Here is a 19,847-nt window from a genome sequence, read left to right on the forward strand (position 1 = left end):
AAATTAAAGACATATGAGATTATAACAGTTCTATTTCAGTTGCTGTAGTGTGCTTGGAACTGTAAAGCTCATCTTGCATTTCAAATATTCCTAAGTACATGAACAAATACTCCAGATGGGGTGAAGAAAACATCTCTCCTGATACTGTGTGATTAACATTAATAGTTAGATGGCATAAGTAGTATTTTTAAAATGTGTAATGGAATTGATTGCATAGTAGCTTTTTACTCACAAGGCAGGAAACCTGAAATACTCTCTAATCTACACATCAGTTGATTCAGTAGCATAAGCCAATTTGGAATGGAGGGAGCTGATAGCATATTTAGTGATTATTTGCTGAGAGCACAGACAGAGTTTTTGCTGCTGTGAAATTTCTTAAGCAATCTAACCATCATTTGAATACTTAGGTAATTAAAATATATCCTAAATTGAAAGGCAGGTTGTGTCAACAGCATAAAGTTTTCTGATTTGAGCTTTAGCAGTGTAAATTTTTTCCCTGCAAAAGAATTCATCTCTTTGGTCTCTGTCTTTTTCTGTGGTTAATTAGTATGTATTACATCTCTGTAAGTAAGTTTGTGAATCATAACTAGCTTGAGTTTGGGCCAAACTGCTTCCTAATTTGCTCATTCAGTCATCAACCTTGTATTCTTTTGCATCTCCATGCATCCAGTTTGAAAGCCTTTCATGGTCCCTCAGCTTCCCACCCTGGTTTTTGAGAAGAGCCAAAACACCAGGCCAATGCTCACCTCTTATGCACTATGAGCAGACCATGAGCTGTTAATTCACAACTTACAGCTGAGACTAATGGGAGCTCAGGGAGTGATGATCTGCTGTCTTCTCATTCAAATAAAAAACCCCCAAACCACTACTCAGAATTTTCCAAACTAAAGGAGTGCAGAAGCAATTTTAGGGTGGACAATAGGGGCTTTTATGCTATTTTTAAAGCAGATATATAAGATTGACTTTCTTTTGGCCAGAGGTCTTACTGAGTTGTATGGGAAATGCAAACTTCTAAAGGAGATATGTATGATTGACTTTCCCTGGGCCAAAGGTGTTACTAAGTATTATGGGAAAGGCAAACTTCACTTATCAGAGGTTTACATATATTTGAGTACTCACATTTGTACTAGTAGGAGACGGGGGGTTCTCCCACAATAAGCACTTTGGCTGGGCAGTTGTGGAGAAAGTGCAGTGCTGGACCTGTAAGGGCCCCATCCTGCCTATACTGTGGAGCAGTGTGGATGGGATGGATGAGATCCCCTCTGGGCAGCGGTGTAGAGCTCAGGTAAGCACACACATGTAGAACTGGCACAATCTATAGAATGTGCCTTGTAAGTAAGATACGGCAGAGATGTCTGGCAAATTTGGAAGACTATATATCACTGCCTGCATCCCAGATTACTGCCTTAGCCATTTGGTCATGTGTGGTGCCTCACTATTTCACAGTCTTATTCATATTCAACCTTTGGGAACAGTTTAGAGGTATGTTAAAGATAATTTTCTGAAAGCATTTTTAAAAAATGCTCTGTGAGTAGAGCTCTGCAACACACATATAATTTAGCCTTTGCATGTTGGTAGGCTTCAGCTTCTAGGTGTAGTGGCATTACCATTGTGAAGATTGGTCCCTTAAAGAGAGGTTAGGGGAAGGAACTGAAGTGATTTTGAAGAGTATCTTTTTTTTTGCTAGAAATGGTCTTATATTGCTGGTACATTTCTAGTGGTCCCTCTGATGTCTCTTGCCAGAGAAGAATGCAGTGGTTGCTGCATTACTGTGTAATAAAGTAAACAATTTTATTGACTGCTCTCAGGGTGCTCATTGTGGTTTAGCATGACAGAAGAGAGGATGTGAAATTTCAATCACAATTAAAGAAATTCAGTTCTTCGTCTTTAAGTGTAGCAATGATAGTTTCACCTGTTAAGGTGGGATTTACGAAGTGAAGTCTCCTCAGAACAGTTCACACTTCCAGGCACCAGCAACAGCATCTACTGCCATCCAGCCCAGCTTATGATCTGCTGTGTAGGGATCTGCTGTGTAGTTTTCAGGATGCGCCTCATTACTGACTGTTTTATATTCTCTTTGACTTTCACTTTTGCTGAAATATACTAGGTGCAAAGCTGTGCTCATCACTCTTAAGATAATGCAAAATAGCCTTTTTCTTCATATCCTGCCCATTTAGTTCTTCAGGGAAAATGTAGACCCAATGAAGAAGATATTCATTGTGATATCTAGGGCTGAATAAGGACTCCGAAGGAGTTGATGGTCTCCAAAGGAAGACGTTTTTGAAAAGAAATACTGTAGAACTAAGCCTTAATAGAAAAGTAGATACTAATTAAAAGGTTTTTATTGTCTTTAAACAGGTGTGTGCAGTGGACAGATGGATATTCCTCTGAGAGGGTTAAGAGGGTCTGGCAGAGAGACAGAAATATTACAGGGTTATTAGATCCATCATGAATGACAATTTCTGCCTCAAAGCACCAGCAGAATTATACAACATACTAATTAGAGATTGCTGAATTAAGCAACTTGTTCATTTAAGTACTGAAAGTTTTCAAAATGGATGTCACCACATGTGTAAGGATTCCAAAGGTGCTGTTATAATCTGTGCTTAAAAGGAGACCAGAATGGAGGCATAAAGTTTCTTGCAGACATGTAAAAAAAGACTTAAAAATTCAATGGAGCTGTCTCCAGCTGGCAAGAGCTTTATTTAAAGGTTCTATTTTTACCCTTGTTTAGCTTAACCTGCTAGAAACATTAGTAAATCTGTTATGTTTTCAAGTATCCCCTAAACAATATAAATGGGCTTTGACTCAAGCATGGTTTTGTGTACATTTTTTAGGTAATTTTAAGCTTGCAGTGTCATTATTGCTCTATGGCATAATTAGGAAGCTTTCTTATATGGGTGGGCAATTAGATGATCAAGTCAGATAAAAATTGAAAATACAGAAGTGCAGCAATCAATATGAAAGTTAACCCAGCTTCTGGGTTTAAAACCTAATCCTCCTCTAACTTGAAAGATCTTCCAAACGGTTGCAGTTAAGTCCATCTGTGGTAGAAACAACAGGCCAAGAAAAGATAACTCTTTCCTACTGTTTTGTTTGATCTAATACTGTTAGCTTGAGCTTCAAAGAAAGTTTAGTAGCGCTGTTTATTCAGTTTCAATTTTCAGAGTGGTCACTGATGTAAGTGTTGCAAACATGCAGATAGGCACTGGAAATTGGAGTGCTAAAGAGAATAGATTGTTTGCAACCACATAGAAAGGAGACAGTGCTAGACACAAGGAAAAAGTGGGAAGAAGGGGCCAGGGGTTTTTTTCCATATGCAGAATTGGCTCCAAGACAGATGAGCAACGATTGGGTCACTACTTCATGGGCCTTATGTAGCCAGTGTGATTCAGATGCCTGGCACAGCAGACAGTAAACTGTGCTGATACTGCCTGAAACGTTCCCTTCCCTTTTAATCTTGTTTGTTTTTAGAAGTCAACAGTTGCCTGCTGACAGTAACAGTCAGCTTAAATATTTGGTCTTGATGTCTAACCTCAAATTGTTCATGCATCTCCAGGATCCAGTTCCCTTACTGCCAGCATTATGTATTTTAATGAATGCAGAATGGCATCGAGGAGTCAAAATTGCAACATCAAAATGGGAGAAAAGGAAATCACTGCAGCTTTCTTCACTGAGTAACTGTTAATGCTAAAAACTGTTAAACACATTAAAATCCCATTTAGCAAATAGCAGAATGTAATGAAAATTGGAACAATTCAGTGAATACAAATGTGGTATAATACTGGGTAGATTGTTTTTGTGTGTTAGTGTTTCTCTTTGTTCCAAGATCAATGCTTAGAGGGAGCTAGCTGTAGTTCAAAGGAGAAATAAAATTTGACCTTTTATTAAAAATTTTTTTCTTCATTTACTGCTTTTTTTCTTCAAAATTTTAATTTTTTTTTACTGGTAAAGTAATCACTATTTGATATCTGATATCCTAGAGATTTGTTATTCTTATCATAAAGAAAATTCAAATTAATGATTGCAAAATAAATGTACAGCAATAAATGGAGCAAAGGGGATAGACTGAAAAGTCAGACAGAATTTACTGAAGATCTGGATAGGAATAAGCATCCTTCTCTTAAAACAGTATTAAGAACCTTATACTGAGGTTCTAGTATCACCAAATCAGACTGAAGTTTCTAACAGAGTTATATACAATGGTAGTCCCTCCAAAGTCCAGTCATATTCCTAGTGGTAGTAAAATTTCTATTTTTCTGAACTTCTATCTTAATTTAAGAAACCTTCCCTTTTTTCCCCCATTACCTTTCATGTTTAACTTTTTTGGAGTAGTCATAAAATTGAGTGGGAAAATACTGTGTCTTAAGCTTTCCTCCAACCGCTGTAGCAACAACAAAATATTTTTCTTGGATGTTTTCTTGTCCAAGGTCATCCAAATAATTTTCAGGATTTTTTTGCAGCCAAAACATAAATGCCTTATTATGAAGGGGAAAAAAAACCTTTTTAATAAAATGTATGTCATGAATGAAAGGTGTTTTCTGCTGAAGACAACTTCAAAACAAGTTCTTCAAGTAGCTTTAGTTATAAAACAGTCTGTTAGGATTACTGGGTGAAAATAGAAGTAATTTAGCCTCTGTAATATGTTAATGTTCCTTAGAATTCTCATAAGAATTAAACTCCGAAATCCCAGTTTTTCTCCTCAGAAAGATACTCTTGAGGTAAATTACATCTGTTTCTGATAATAGCTGTAAGACTATCAAAAGGCTTCTGTTGTGTCTCTCATCTTACTTCCATGCTTTCAAAATAAAATCATGGTCATTCTTTACCTAAACAACAGCTGTTTAGTACTTTTTTCTCTGGCACTGGGGAGACCAGGGTATATGGCAGAAGATTTCTTTTTTGTTTCATGTACATACATTTCTCTTTCAAATGCATAATACTTAGATCCTCAATCCTTCTGGACAGGACTGACATCTTTTCCAGAGGTCAAATCTCCAGAGTAAAAATACCCTATATCCAAAACTTAGTAATGTAATATTTTAGAAAGCTGGACTAGTGGTTCTTAAATTTTGAAGACCCTGCTTAGTGTCAGATTGGCTCTATATGCAGCTGCAATGCAAGTTGGCACATGTGGTTTGCAGGCCAGGAATAGCCTAGTACAGTACTGTAAGATGTTTTTAATCTATTTTTATCAGTGGGTATTTGACCATAGTCTCCCTCACATGATGAACAAAAATAGTAACAAGCCTACAGACAGATAGTTTAGGAAGAAATAGATGAAAATGAAAATCTCCTTATTCCTAATCAACAGAAACAAGAAAACAGAAACAAGCCACCTCATGTCCCTATAAAGTGTTCATTGCATTCAGCTGCACATATCCATCTAATTTGCTATTTTGCCCGTTTAATTTCTGTTATGTCCAGATTAAGAAGCGTTATTATGGAATCTGCTGACCACACTTCAAGGGGAAGAAAGGTAGCATCTGCAGTGGAGTTGTGTGAGTGTCCTCCGGGCTATGATGGTACCTCCTGTGAGGTGAGTATCATGATGCAGTCTAGTTCAATGTTGCTAACACTGTGATAGGAAGGAGACAGTGGACCTGTGTTGGTAGAAAATAATAGGACAGCTGTCCCTCCTTGTTAGGAATTCGCCATGGCTTGACTAGTTACCTTTATTTCCAGGTGATGGTTCATTATATCTGATAATATTTAAAATCTGAAGTTTTACACCTCTATGATGATTTCTAACTTATGAAAAGACATTTTGGTTCATAAAAAGGAAGCAGAAAAATATTTGTACTCTTTAGCCAAATGATAATACAAACGGATGAACACAATTAGAATGAAAATGGCAGTTATCTGACCTGTGCACAGCAAAGATGGATCAATTTATTTGAGTTAATAGGGGTTGAATTTCTTCTTTTGTTTTCCCAGGGCTTTGCCATTTGCCTTGGAATTGTTGAGAATTGCATGTGTTCTTCTGAGGATTGTCACGTTATTTTGCTCCTGTAACAGATAATAATGTAGACACATGCTCAGAAAAATACCCACTTCCACTTCCCTAACTAAGTCATTAGTTCACACAGAATGTATTCATACAAGTATACATATGATTAACTACCTCACGTGGGCATTGCTTGGGGTAAATAGAAGCAAAAAAACATTCTTCAAAAGCTTTGCCTCTAAGGAAATAGTTTCAAACACCAAGATGCTCTGCTTCACAAAACTACAAATAGTATGCCATTTACACAGGCACTCTAGGCATTTGCTTGTCAACTCTCTTTTTCTTTAAAAATTTTCATGCTTATATGTGATATTTAAGGTTTAGAGTCTAGTCTCATGCCAAGTGTGATTGTTTGTTGCTGGGGCTAGACGAACCAACATAGAAAGAAGGCCTGAAGGAATTAATGGATATCCCTATCACTTCCAAAAGGGTGCAGATGGAAAATAAGTGGAGAAGAATATTTTTTACTTCAGCTGAGAAATAATTTTAAAGCCTGGCCGTTGTCTGTCTGTTCAATTATTTTAAGAAACATGCTAGATGCAGTATCACTGTGTTTCACACTTTTTTTCATTTGTCCATTTATTCTTCCAGTGCAGATTTAAGCCTGATGTCCAAGAGAATAATTGGAAAAGCCCTGATTGCAGATATTTCAGTATCTACTTTTGTTGTAGAAGCTGATGGGCTTGGATAGAATTCCTGTGTTGGTGTTGCTGAAATTGTCTGTCCAACATTATGTCCTTCAGTGCTAAACCTTCTCTTCAATCATAAACAGTCCCTGAAATTTGATACGTACTTAAGATCATACCCTGCAAGAGAAAGGACATATATATATCTGCAAATTTAAAGTTCCTATTCATGCTAGTGGGCATAGGAAAAAAAAAAAAAAGATGATGTTTAAAATTTCCAGACAGACATTAGTTAAGAAAGTATGGAAAGAGAAGCTGAAAATCTCTTTTCTTTTTTTTTTTCCCAGTTACCATTTTTGTTTCTTCTTCTGAATACTTTCAGCATTGTTCATTTTACTTCTGCCAGTTTCAACCAAGCAGAGTGTCATATTTTATTGATTTTGTGCAGTTTTTCAGTTCCATTTTCTCTTCATTATTTAATTTTATGTATGTATTTGTCTCCTGCATAATGATGATATGGTACCTGGCATAGATGCTGCCGCACTAGAAACAACTATTATTTTCTTGTTTTCATGCTATGAATGTTTTGACATGATCAGTCTTCCAAAGACAACCAACTCCATTTAAATTATGCTGTCTCTTTTAAGATTTTCCATTATGTAAATTCAGAGTTTATTTTTTACAAGACTCTGGCCAAATAAAATTCTGTACATTTTTGTATGTGTAGGAACACAGAATTCCATAAGGACAGGTAAAGCAGATAAAATTTTAAATTTCTAATACCAATTGGACCCCTTTGTGATAGTTACTTTGGTTCACTCATGAATTTTCTTGCCTTTGTCAACATCTTCACATGTAACTGGTCTTCTCCCTCAGATTTGTTCCCATTCTCTGTACTCTTTTACTTCTGCTCCAGAAGGAATTTTGTTTAACTTGCATCACTATGATGGTCTATCCCAAAAACTATCCCAACTGTTGACAGTTACATAATTTCTTTTCTTAAGACCTCAATCTGTAATCTTTTAGTACTGTTCTGAGCCCTGCCATTGATATTTCATGTCTAAGCTCTTAATATTAGTGACTTTTGGAGCCTCGTCTTAAGCAATATAATTTATATCTGTGCACAACAGATTATTTTCAGTCACCCAAAGAGGGAAAATATTTATAGATTTATGCAGAAATCACTCACATCTCATGCCACAGAAAGAAAAATACAGCAATTTATTTTAACCTGTTTTTAGGTTTTGGATTTTATAACTTTAGATTTTTATTTATTTGTATTTACAGGATTTTTTTAGGAATGTGTAACTAAGAATGTAAAGAGTGAAAAAATAAGGATAATATCTCAGGTTTTGGAATGTTTTTTTAAAGAATAATTTCAATTACTCTTTAGATTACTTTCAGTTTTTCAAGAGTAGGACAAAAAGGAACATCTTTATTTTTATAAAGAAGATAGATATAAATTATATTGCTTAAGATGAGGCTCCAAAAGTCACTAATATTAAGAGCTTAGACATGAAATATCAATGGCAAGGCTCAGAACAGTACTAAAAGATTACAGATTGAGGTCTTAAGAAAAGAAATTATGATTTGATACCTTTTTGGAGTGTGTATATGAAGGGGAAAGGATTTTCTTTATTAAATTATACTTTTAGTATTCTGTTAGTGCAAAACTTTCTCTTTGTGTTATCCAGATGCTTTTGAAGGTCATAAATCTGTCACATGCTTTTTTTTATCTTATGCAAAATTATTGGATCACATGAGCAGTCTTATTGTAGAAGGATAGTTTGTAAAAACTATAAAGCCATTTGTGAGGTATATACTAAGGAAGACTGCTGCTTGACATCTTATTATGAGCAAATGGAGTAGCTGAATTGAAGCTGATGAATCACAGTTGTATGGTGTCACCTTGCCTACAAAATTACTGGCCATACATTTAATATTGATTTGAATTTCACATTTAAAAAAGAAAATTAAAGTATCAGAGCAGTTTCCTAAAGGGAAATTACTATCCTTTAAGGAGCACAATTTGTAAATAAAAGGATACCCTAGTTTTCAGCCTGTGCTTTATTTCAGTGTAGCATTTTGCTGGAGTCCGAAGAAAACTAAATGGTATTTTAATTGTTCTTTGTGCCTGAACTTCTCAGAGAACACTTTTGTTGTTTTGAGTTTTTTTCTCCTTCTCTCTCCTTCAGTATTTCACCTTCTGGCTGTTTTTCAGTCTGTACCTCTTGCTTTCATGCTGTCATACTTCAGTTCTTTATTTCTCTCCTTTATTTTACCATTTCAGAAGAATGATCAAGTTAAAGCTTCCTCTAATCTCACACCTACCGCTAAGGCTAAGGTCAGTGCAAAGCCACAGCACCAGAAAGAAGATTTTTCTAGAGAAATGTTGGTATTTTTATTCATTTGGCAAGTATGTTTGTCATGTGTGCAAGCATCAAATCCAACAACATTTTTAAAAACCCATTACTTCCTCTATGCAAACAAGATTTTAACTTTTTTATCTAACTTTTCTTGCAGTCATGCTGGCCTCGACACAGGCGTGTGAATGGCACAATCTTTGGTGGAGTTTGTGCACCATGTACGTGCTTTGGTCATGCAGATGTGTGTGATGACATCACAGGAACGTGCGTGGTAAGTGTTCCTACAGGAACCAATGGAGATGGCCAACATCAACCCAATATACCTGTGCAATTGGATTAGTGAGCTCTGAGACCTGGAATAATCAAGAAGAAAAAAGCCAGAGGAGATCTTTGTGTTGAGGTTATGGATCCCCTCACACCAAGATACAGTGTCTTGAACTGTTAAGAAAAGAAAATATTTTATTTATCATATAGGATCTATGTTTTAAAATACAATATTTTTAAGGTATGGCATGCAGAAAGTAGGAAATGTGTGAATGCTTTTTCGTGCAAGATTTATCTTCCCCCTCCATTTGTCTACTGCAGTATATTCAATTTATAGTATGTAGCAGGTAACTTTGTAAATTCTGTTCTAGTTTGATGAGAAGAATTTGTTAATACCTTCCTTCTTCTAAATTCATAGTAGACCTTGAAGGAACACTTAATGAATTGTACTTCAGAAAAATAATAAAACCATATGATCTCAGTTAAATCAGATTTTTTTTTTCTTGTAGACTACGGAGATTTTATGTAGTCACCTACTAATTCAGCAATTAAATCCGTGATATTATCCATCGTAAGCCTACCAGCACACCACTGTTTCCTGCCTGTTCAGTAGCCTTTTGGAATGGGTGAATTATGCTGAATATACTTTTCTGATTGACTCAAGGGCATTTTTAGTTTTATATTGTCTGACATGGTATAAAGCTTGAAACAACATGTCTAATTCCATTAGTCTTGCAGAAACACAATTTAAGCTAGTGCCAGTTTAGTGGGATATACTCTCATTTCCCTGCAGAATTTCAGACTCTGTCATGTGCATGTTTCTAAATGTTCCCTTTTATTTCCTTAAGAAAATCTTGCTGGGAAAATGCCAAAATGAAAATTCAAGCTTTTTCCAATATAATTTGGCACTTAGAATTATTACTGTTCTTCCTGTTTTGCTCATAGAAGATGTTTAATTGCATTGCAGTGCAAAACAAGATATCCTTAATGTGTGGATCAGTGGATTTTTCAAATTGCTTTTTCATGAATAGAAGCTTAAAATTATTCTCAATTTAATTACACTGTAAGCCTCAAAGAAGTACCTAGAATGAAAAATATGTTTGATGTGACAGTCATGTTTTGAATCTTTCACTTAATACTCAGCGAAAATGTTTATTACTAGGGTAATACGGATTTGTGTTTCCTGACAATTTTTTTTTTGCGTTTATGACCATATTCTCCAGCTACAATGTTTATAATATTCGTGTGGGATAAAATCAATTAACAGGCGAGAAAAGGAAGGAGAAATCTTGATTAAGGTGTGCTGTAACTGTTGACTGTTTTGGTTAGGGGTCCATAGGCAGATGTAAGTTCTGAGGTTGTTGGCTTCTGTGTCTTCACATTTTAGCCCCTGCACAGCTTCCCTCTTTATTTTAGTCTGTAGCATTAGCCTGGATAAAAGAGAAGGCCACGTAGGCTGCATATTGCTTTTTGTGCTTTTTGGCTGGTGTGAGTTGTTGACTCAGGCAGCGGAGCTCCCCCTTCTGATGTTTCAAGGGTGCTGGTGTCAGAGAACACAGCACTGACAAGGAAGTGGAAAATAACCAGCTGAAGATGCACTTTCATCTATACACGTTATCAAGCACTCTGCATTTTATGTGTCCTGTAGTTCATACTAGATCAGGCTATAGAGAAGAGGTGCACAGGGAGCTTAAAATCAGTTCTGAATTTTCTTACAACTTTGAAAGCACTGTAAGTCAGATCGGTTAGTATCCATGCAGGCTATTAAACGCTGCTATTCAATTTGGATCATAAGCCTTTTGAAGTGAAAAAGAGAGAAGTCTGAGTGCTGAAAAAGAGGAGTGTTTCACATCAAAGGAATTCTTTCTATTGAGGTTTACACAGCCTTTTGGCCTCCTTATTATTATTCATGGTGTTTTCTCAGTAATACAACAGACAATTTAGGCATCTAATTTACTGATATGATACTTCTTTTCGCTCTTCCTTAGCTTTGAAATGTAGTTGAAAAGAAGCTGAAATGTGTTTTTCAGTCATGATAAAAGCTCAAATCATCTGCTTCGACACAGGCCTGTATAAAAAGCTCATTTTAACGTATATCTCACAGTAACCTGCAAAGCCCTTTGATCCCCAGAGCAGCCATAGAGAGCTGCACAACACCTCGTTCTCGTTACCACTGTGATATACATAACTGCTTTGGTACATAGGGCAATTTGGAACATTCAGAAATATTCTTTTGTCCTATTACACACATACATTTACAGTAGCTTTAGTAGGTTGGTTAAACCTAAACCTTGTGAAAAGCAATCACCTTTCATGGTGTTTCATTCATTGCAAGATACTATATTCCTGTTAGTAAGCCCAGATGCAGCGTTTGTCTGTTACGACCTCAAGCAGCTAAAGCACTTCTTTGTGAGGCATAGCCGCTACGTTTACAGGCACTCCAGGGTTGCGGAGTATCCTGGCGTGGGTTAGCAGCTTTGGTAGCTTCACGCTGAGAGGAAGCGAAGGGAAGAGAGAAGGACACTTTGCCTGCAAAACTGAGAATTGTTATTCCCCCATGCATGGTCTGTGAATGGCACTAAGCTTATTGCAAGGCAAAATGGCCCCAGACAAATGATTACAATAAATTAAATAGGGGGTGGGCGGACAGGGGTGGAAACCTGGCTCACCCTATGGGGTTAAACCGAGGTAGGGTTTCACAACCAATGGAGACATAACAGAGGTGGGTACAGCGTTCTGGGACAAATAGGAATGCAAAGGTAGGGTGATGACACAGAACTTTCTGTGAAGAAGTAGGGAGTGGTTACATGATTGACACCCCAACAAGGAGTGACAACCCCTGATTGACAGAACCATGTACAGAGAAACCCTGGGAGGAGTGGTGGGAAATCTTGGAGTAAACAACCTGGATCAGTCCACTGTCAGGGAAAATAGGGGTACAAGGAACAAGCCTAACTAACATTAATAAAATCCCTGACTAAACCAACCCAACCTATAACACCTAGAGAAAGTAGATCTTTCTCCCCGAAGATATGATCAAATTGCCCTAAATGGGCAGTCCCCAGTGGCATCCTTTTCATATTGTATTCCTCTGTGTATAGATACAGCATATACCATGTAGAATGAGGCCAATGTCAATGCTGGTGGATGTGTGCTTTCGGCAGTATTCATCACCAGAGCGACAAAATGTCTTTACCCATCTTCATATCCACCGTAACAAAATGATATGTCCTAGCTAAATGCAGTACAGGCTCTCTCCAAGTGAAGAGAGGTAAAGCCTCTGCAATGTCCTGATTACACTTGTATTGTTACACCAGGAAAGGGAATTGTCTGTTCATCTTGATGTTACGGTGGTTTGAAAATGCTAGAAGAGCTTATGCATGCTTCCAAAGTCAGAATACCATTGTCTGGTCTAGACAGCGGGCATATACTAAAATAGGCACCCAGACTTACTTTCTTTAGCTGGCTTTAAAAGCTTCCCTGGTTGTCTCTGTGACGGGTATCCTGAGGAAGGGCAGCAGCATGCCAAATGTGCTATCTTGGACTCTGTCATAATCCCTGTAAAAGGTTTTATTTTCATCACTAGCATCCTATTCCAAATGTTTCTTTCCATGTTCATATACACTCAGCTGTATATCCTGGAGTGGTTTTAAGTGTGAATTTAGTCTTCCCCGATATTGGACATAAAGAAATTCATTTGGTTTCTTACAAAAAAGGAAGAGCTGGCTCAGTAGGAAATGGTGGAAAACACTCTCCAGGACATAACCAAGGAAATTTGTAGGGAACAAGGTCTGAGTCATACAGAAACTTTTGGACAAAAATAAATCCTACAGTTTTAGTTACACAGAGGTTGTCTAAGAAGTTTAAAGATGTTCAGAGGTGAAAGAGGTACAGAAAATTAATGCATTCAAAATAGTGTGTGATACAATTGAAATCATTGTATTTAAATTATTTTGGAACTGAAAGCACAAGTATTTGGACATAAAATTGTTCTTGGCCACAAAGTCTATGGAGCTGTGAAAAAACCCCATGGATTTTACCAAACAACTAGATCAATGTGTTGGAACAACCTCTATTTCCATGGGAATAAAAGAAAGCAGATATAATGTACTGAGAAGGTTAGAGAAGTTGATCACGATCTATTTTATATGCAGTATCATGACATGAAAAAAAACAGTACAGTTTTCCTGTGAACGTGAAATTAAGACATCAGAGGCTTAAGAATGCTTTAAAGAAGTAATCTCAGTATAATTAGACATTGCTTAAACCAGATGATGTTCAAAACCATTGCTGTACACTTGGCAAGTTTCAAACTGAGATTCAGCCAATTGATATCAAGAAAGCACAAATCTTTCATGAGTGTTGATAATATTTTTAGAAGGACTTGTCTACTTCAGTACTTACAGTCCTGATCTGCAAATGTGGCAGATTAACAAGAAGTATGTTTAATGCACCACTGAAGAGAACAGGCAGATCAGATCACATCTACATAATACATAATCCTTGTTCTTTGTCCTCTAAGGTCCAAACTGGCTTAGGGAGAAAAGTACGGGATGCACAAGATCATTATTTCTCAGATAGACTAGCATACACAGTATAGTATATTCAGATTTTGGTCCTATATATGTGGGGTTCTCTTTTTTTGTTTGTTTTTAGATTTAAATATTGAATCATTGCTTTTGAACATGCTGGGGACCATCAATACTAGTCACTTTTTAAGCACTGCCTCCTAAGGGCACAGGTGCAGGCAATTCCAAAATGTCAGAAGTCAAACAGGCAGAAGGCCAGCTTGGCTGAGCAGCGATCTTCTTCTGGAGATAAGGCAGAAAGGGAAGGTGCATGCAGTGGAAGCAAGGTCAGGTAATGTGAGAGGAATAGAAATGTTGCTTGCAGTTTTAGGGGAAAAAATTGTGTGGTCAAAGCTCAATGGGAGTTGAAGCTGGACGAAAATATGGGAGGCAATAATAAGAGTGTTTTAAATGAGTTAATAGCAAGAAGTAGTGCAGAAATAATATTGGCCCACTACAGGATGAAGATGGTCCCCTCACAAACAGGGATATAGGCAAGGCAGAGATGTTTAATTCTTTCTTTGCCTTTGTCTCCAACATTGATGATGGGCTAAAGGGGTCCCGGTGCCTTGAGCTGAAGGACCATGGCTGTAAGCACGATAAACTCTCAGTATACCCTGAACTAGTGCAGCATCTACTGGATCCATGTAAGTCTATGGGGTCTGATGGGATTCATCCAAGAATACTTCAAGAGCTGGCTGATGTCATCCTGAGGCCTCTCTCAATGATTTTTGAACAGCCTTGGAAATATGAAAAGACCCTAGTTGAGAGGAAGCTGGCTAACATTTGAATTTTTAAAAAGGTTGAGAAGGATGGCATGTAAACTGTAGGCCTGTCAATCTCATTTCAGTGTATGATGAAATTAGGGCGAAGATTTTTCTGGGAGGTATTGAAAAACACCTGGAGTCATCAATCACAGCCAGAATGGCTTCATGAGGGGAGAATCAAGCTTATCAAATTTAATTTTGTTTTATGACAAGGTAGCCCACTTAAGTGATCAAGGGCAGCCAGTTGATATAATCTTTCTGGATTTCAGTAAATACTGTCTCTCACAGGATCCTTCTGGAAAAAATGTCCAGCACACAGCTGGATAGACATGTCATGCAATGGGCAATAACTGGCTCATGGGTTGGGCACAGAGGGTTGTAGTGAATGGCATGATATCAGACAGGCAAGGGAGGGGATTATTCCATTCTGCTCTGCACTGGGGCAGCCTCACCTTGAATATTGTGTGCAGTTTGGGGTGCCACAACATAAAAAAAACATTAAGCTATTACAGAGTGCCCAAAGGAGGGCTATGAAGATGGTGAAGAGCCTTGAGGTGAAGCCATATGATGAGTGGCTGAAGTCACTTGATCTGTTCAGCCTGGAGGAGACTGAGGGGAGACCTCATTGCAGGTACAACTTCCTCATCAGGGGAGGAGGAGGGGCAGGCACTGATCTCTTCTCTGTGGTGATTAGTGACAGGACTCAAATGGCTTGGGGTTGTGTCAGGAGAGGTTTAGGCTGGATATTAGAAAAAGGTTCTTTACCCAGAGGACTTTTGGGCACTGTAACAGGTCCCCCAGGGCAGTGGTCACAGCAGCCTTGACAGAGCTCAAGAGGTATTTGGACAATGCTCTCAGGCACATGGAGACTTCTGGGGAGTTCTGCACAGGGACAGGAGTTAGACTCGATCCTACCAGCTGTGGATATTCTATCATTCTGCAATTGTGAGGAATTAAACACAGGGTCTGGATTGAGTAGGATTAGACACAGTACATGGAAATGACTGATGATAAAATGCTAGAAACTACTTCAACAAAGTGAAGGCAGTCAGGTCTTTGTAACAAGAAATGATTTCCTAAAAAATTGAAGGTTTCAGATGTTTTACTTTAAAAAAGCAGAACCTGCAAGTACCACTCAGTAAGAGATGTGAAGCTTTAAAGTAGTGTATTAGCTTCTCTCACTTTAATAACATCCTTGACATATAAACTGTTCATATTCTTCAAAAGTGTTAAGATATGTCTGAGGATATTTAAAGCTAAACTTATCACAAAAGAAGAATCCATTATTTTTCAGAAAAAGTACAAATAATTTGACATGATGTCTTAAAAAAGTTGAATTGCAGAGGATTTTTCTTTTGAAACACTTAAATTATTTTTGTCACATCTTCTTTAAGAAGCATATTGTTCCTGGCTACTTTTTTTTTGTATGGCTGGTAGATTCTTTTTGAATGTCAACGCTTGAAATACAAATCAAATGGATTGGTTAACTTATGGAAGTTGATTTTAACCCAGTTGACTGTTCTAAAGCCGTAATTTTAATTGATTAAGTGTTTCAAAATTTGATATTAGCTCACAATCTCCAAATTATGTTAAAATATACTATTGTGATTGAAGCTTTCATTTAAAATATATGCCGATTATATGCACTAGCAATAAGAAAGCACCCTTTAAAACAACAAACAGTATTTCTGAAGGCAAATGCTTTTGATGCCAATGCCCACTTGACTAAAAAGGATATTATGCTTTTTCAGCTGCCCAGGTGCAAAGCACAGTGCAAAAAAGCTCTGTACAAATCATTGCAATCCTGGAAAGCTGTGAGGAAGGAATCAGTGTCCCTTAGAATATTGTCTGTTTTCTTATTGAGGATAAATTATGTCTTCCAGAGGCAGTAAGGCTCTTAAATAGCAATCAGTACCATATGCATGACTTACTAAAATGATAAAACAATTTTAAAGTGTTCCTAAAAACAATTTTAAATTACATCTTAAATTTGAAAGTGCCCACACTTAAAAAAAGAAACAAACAAACAAACCAAAACAAACTAAAAAAATCCCCACAAAAAACCAAAAACCCGAATGAAAACAAACCTTCAGAGTTCTTAAGCTGCAGCTCAGATGGAACATTCTAGATTTGATCTGGCCCATAGTCTAAAACACAGCAGAACACACCCCATTAACAAAAATCTCTCTTGTGACTTTAATTTTGGCCTTTTGAAGTTGACATATGCTCTTTCAATCCTTTTTACAGTCTATACCAAGCACATCAATATGGCATTTAACATCCAAAACCATTCCTACTGCTTTCTGTATTTCTGCATTGTGAAAGGGCTACACTTGTGTATTTTGTGAGAAATAGCAGTGAAAGGAATATTGTGGTGTGCTAGTAATGTGGGGTGAAGAAAGGAAACAGATTAAGCCAGAAAAGTAATTTTTCTGAATCAATTATGGATTCTGTGAAATTACGTAGAGTTTCTAAATCCTATATGGTGAGAGAGAAAAAGAATGGAAAGGGTAATTACTCTTTAAAACGTGGTTCTTACAAGTCTTCATGAGAAGCTTTTTTCTCACAGGACCGATTTCCATTCTACTAAAAGATTGTTTAATTTGAGATCAGCCAAAAGCCATATACAAAAATGCAAATGTAGTGCTGCCATTTTTATACTGGATGTTTCATATGCTCAACTTAATTTCTCTCCTATTATGCAGTCACATAGGTGAACATAAAGTGTTGGATAGCGCTCTATACACGGTAGACTTGTCCTTCCTTCTACTCACAAAATAGAAGCTGGATTCTATTCTAGCAAATAAGAATTAAGTATTTCATGCTTTGCTACTGTTTACAAATACTGCTAGCCATATAAAAATGAACTAATGCACATACCTGTCAAAAGTAATAATTCATTTTTATAAATTATATCATCTGGGCTGTATTTTTGGAGTCAACATCTGAAAACAGTTTGACATAAAATCTGACCTGTTGCAAGACTTCAATACTAAACCTGTCTTATGCTGCTTTGAAAATTGGTTTTCTTTAAGCAAGCTAAAACAATAATTCGGCTGTTGTGTGGTGTAAATTTACAGGTTTTCTGTTAAATATTCTTTTTGTTTTATATGGAAGAAATTTATCCACAAGAACATACGAAGCTCTGATTTTGACAGATAACCTGTAGAACTGTTTCTCAACAAGTAAAAGAAAATAAGGATAAATGTTGCAGACCTTTTTCCATATGCAAGTTGTCTAATTGTCAATTTGTACTTACATCTTCTGTTTAGGACTGCAAACACAACACAGGTGGTCCATATTGTGATAGATGCCTGCCTGGCTTCTATGGTGATGCAACTAAAGGGACAGCTGAAGATTGTCAGTTGTGTGCTTGCCCCCTAAATATACCTTCTAACAAGTAAGTTGTGCATTTATTGCATATTGCTCTTTTCCCCATAGTAATTTCCATAATTTCTAAATTTATATTTTTAGATGTATGATTGAAATATCTTTTTTCCTTTTATATTCTGCAATATAAACTTTCATTTTTATGATTGTACAGAGTGCTTAACTAGGAAGATAAAGACAAAAGCTGGATGACACTGAGACAGAAAGAGCAACTCAGAATGTGGATGATTGCTTTTCAAATTAATAAATAGCATTTGCTTTTCTGTCCTCCTTAAGAGTAGTTGTTTCTAGTTTTAAAGCTGAATTTGGAGATTTGACATGTGAGTTTCTCCTGCTTTTACTTTTCCTTTTCTCTTAACTTTCTGCTTTTACTTTCTCCTTTTCTCTTAACAAATCATTATGTGATTTGTTTGGAATTTGAATTCATCCTTAGATCTTGTAATTGAAAATATTTTGTCAGCATATCTCAGAAAAAAATACTGTAAATTTGTTTTATTAAATAAAAATACAAATGAAAAGTTATTAAAAAATTCTGTTCTAAGAACCAAAGTTTCCTTCATTACAAAAGCTTGTCCATGCTACTCCATCGCTTATCTTAATAGATAAACCAAGTGGCTTGAACATTTTTTCATTGCTTTTGTCAAAGAGAGTACCTGGAAAATAATAGTATCAAAAGCATTTTACATGATGTATCTGAATAAAACTGTTCTGAAGCTTGTCTGTGGCATTGCATCCTATTAAAATTGCACTGATCAGAGCAGGAATAGTCTAAGCACTTATGAGCGGAAATTCCAGGGGATTGTAGAATGGGAGCCCACCTTCCTGTTAACACAGCTCTTGAGTTGGTTTTATTAGATACATATATATGGGTTTATTATATCTGCTGCTCAGGCATGGTTGCTCTGACATTCTCATTACTTGGTATTTCCTTGCCTCAGTAGTCAATTATCTTTCTCTTGTTTGAGAACACTGTGCTGACAAAGAAGGGAAAACACTGTCACATTTCTGTCTTGCACAGATGTGCAACAAACCAAGTCAAATAGATTGGATTTAGGTTATGATTGGCAAAACACCTGGAGACCTCTATTACATAGTCATCATACTTCTGGGTGCTTTACTTTCCTTCTGTGAAGTTACCAGTCCCCTTTTTAATATTTAGTTTTCTTGAAAAATAAAATAGGTACAGAACAAACACACAGTATAAATGTTCTTTGAACTATGAAACTGTGTGAGTCTTGAAGTATACAAAGTTTAGAATGTTGTAGAACTCGTTGAAAGGTTCAAGCTCTCATGGTGTTACAGTCTAGACAAATTTAATTAAATTTGTTAATGATGAAAAAAAAAGTTTTAAAGATTTAACGTGTTATCTGAATGCTGTTAAAATACTTATTTGCTTTCTTACTTAGCTGCCAATGAGTTTGTTATGCTAGGGATAATATTTGCAAACAATTCAGATACCTTCATGTGAAAAATACTTTTACCAAGTTCATATCACTGTACAGGTATAGGATATGTCCTGTCCTTTATGAGTAACTGAACAAGTGACTAATTTTATGTACAGATGTATCAGAATTTTAATTTTTTTTCTTGGAGAATTAGATAAAATCACAAACATATTGTCAGGGGGTGTTTTCTATAACACACTAGGAAGCTTTTACGATGCCCCGTCTCCCAACACAGACTTATCACATCCATTCCCATACTGTATATTCATACTTGTCCTGTGTCCTGACTCCTGTTAGTGTTGTTGCCATATGGAAAAACCATAAAGAGCAATGAAAAATCAAGAGGGGGACTACAATTTTTTGAAGCTTGTTTTGACAAATCAACACTCACAGTTCATTAGTGTTTAGCACTAG

The 19,847-nt window shown here is 36.6% G+C and overlaps 1 protein-coding gene across 3 annotated transcripts in view; it reads left to right on the forward strand.

Moving 5' to 3' along the window:
* LAMA2 (laminin subunit alpha 2) overlaps positions 1-19,847 on the forward strand; it is a 336,497-nt gene that overhangs the window by 180,776 nt on the left and 135,874 nt on the right. For all 3 annotated transcript variants that reach the window (XM_068184425.1, XM_068184426.1, XM_068184427.1), the window contains exons 15-17: positions 5,428-5,539; positions 9,157-9,270; positions 17,871-17,998. In XM_068184425.1, coding sequence (XP_068040526.1) covers positions 5,428-5,539; positions 9,157-9,270; positions 17,871-17,998 — 354 coding nt within the window. The remainder of the gene's footprint in view (positions 1-5,427; positions 5,540-9,156; positions 9,271-17,870; positions 17,999-19,847) is intronic.

This window comes from Anomalospiza imberbis, chromosome 3, assembly GCF_031753505.1.
Source record: "Anomalospiza imberbis isolate Cuckoo-Finch-1a 21T00152 chromosome 3, ASM3175350v1, whole genome shotgun sequence".
Taxonomy (NCBI): Eukaryota; Metazoa; Chordata; class Aves; order Passeriformes; family Viduidae; genus Anomalospiza; species Anomalospiza imberbis.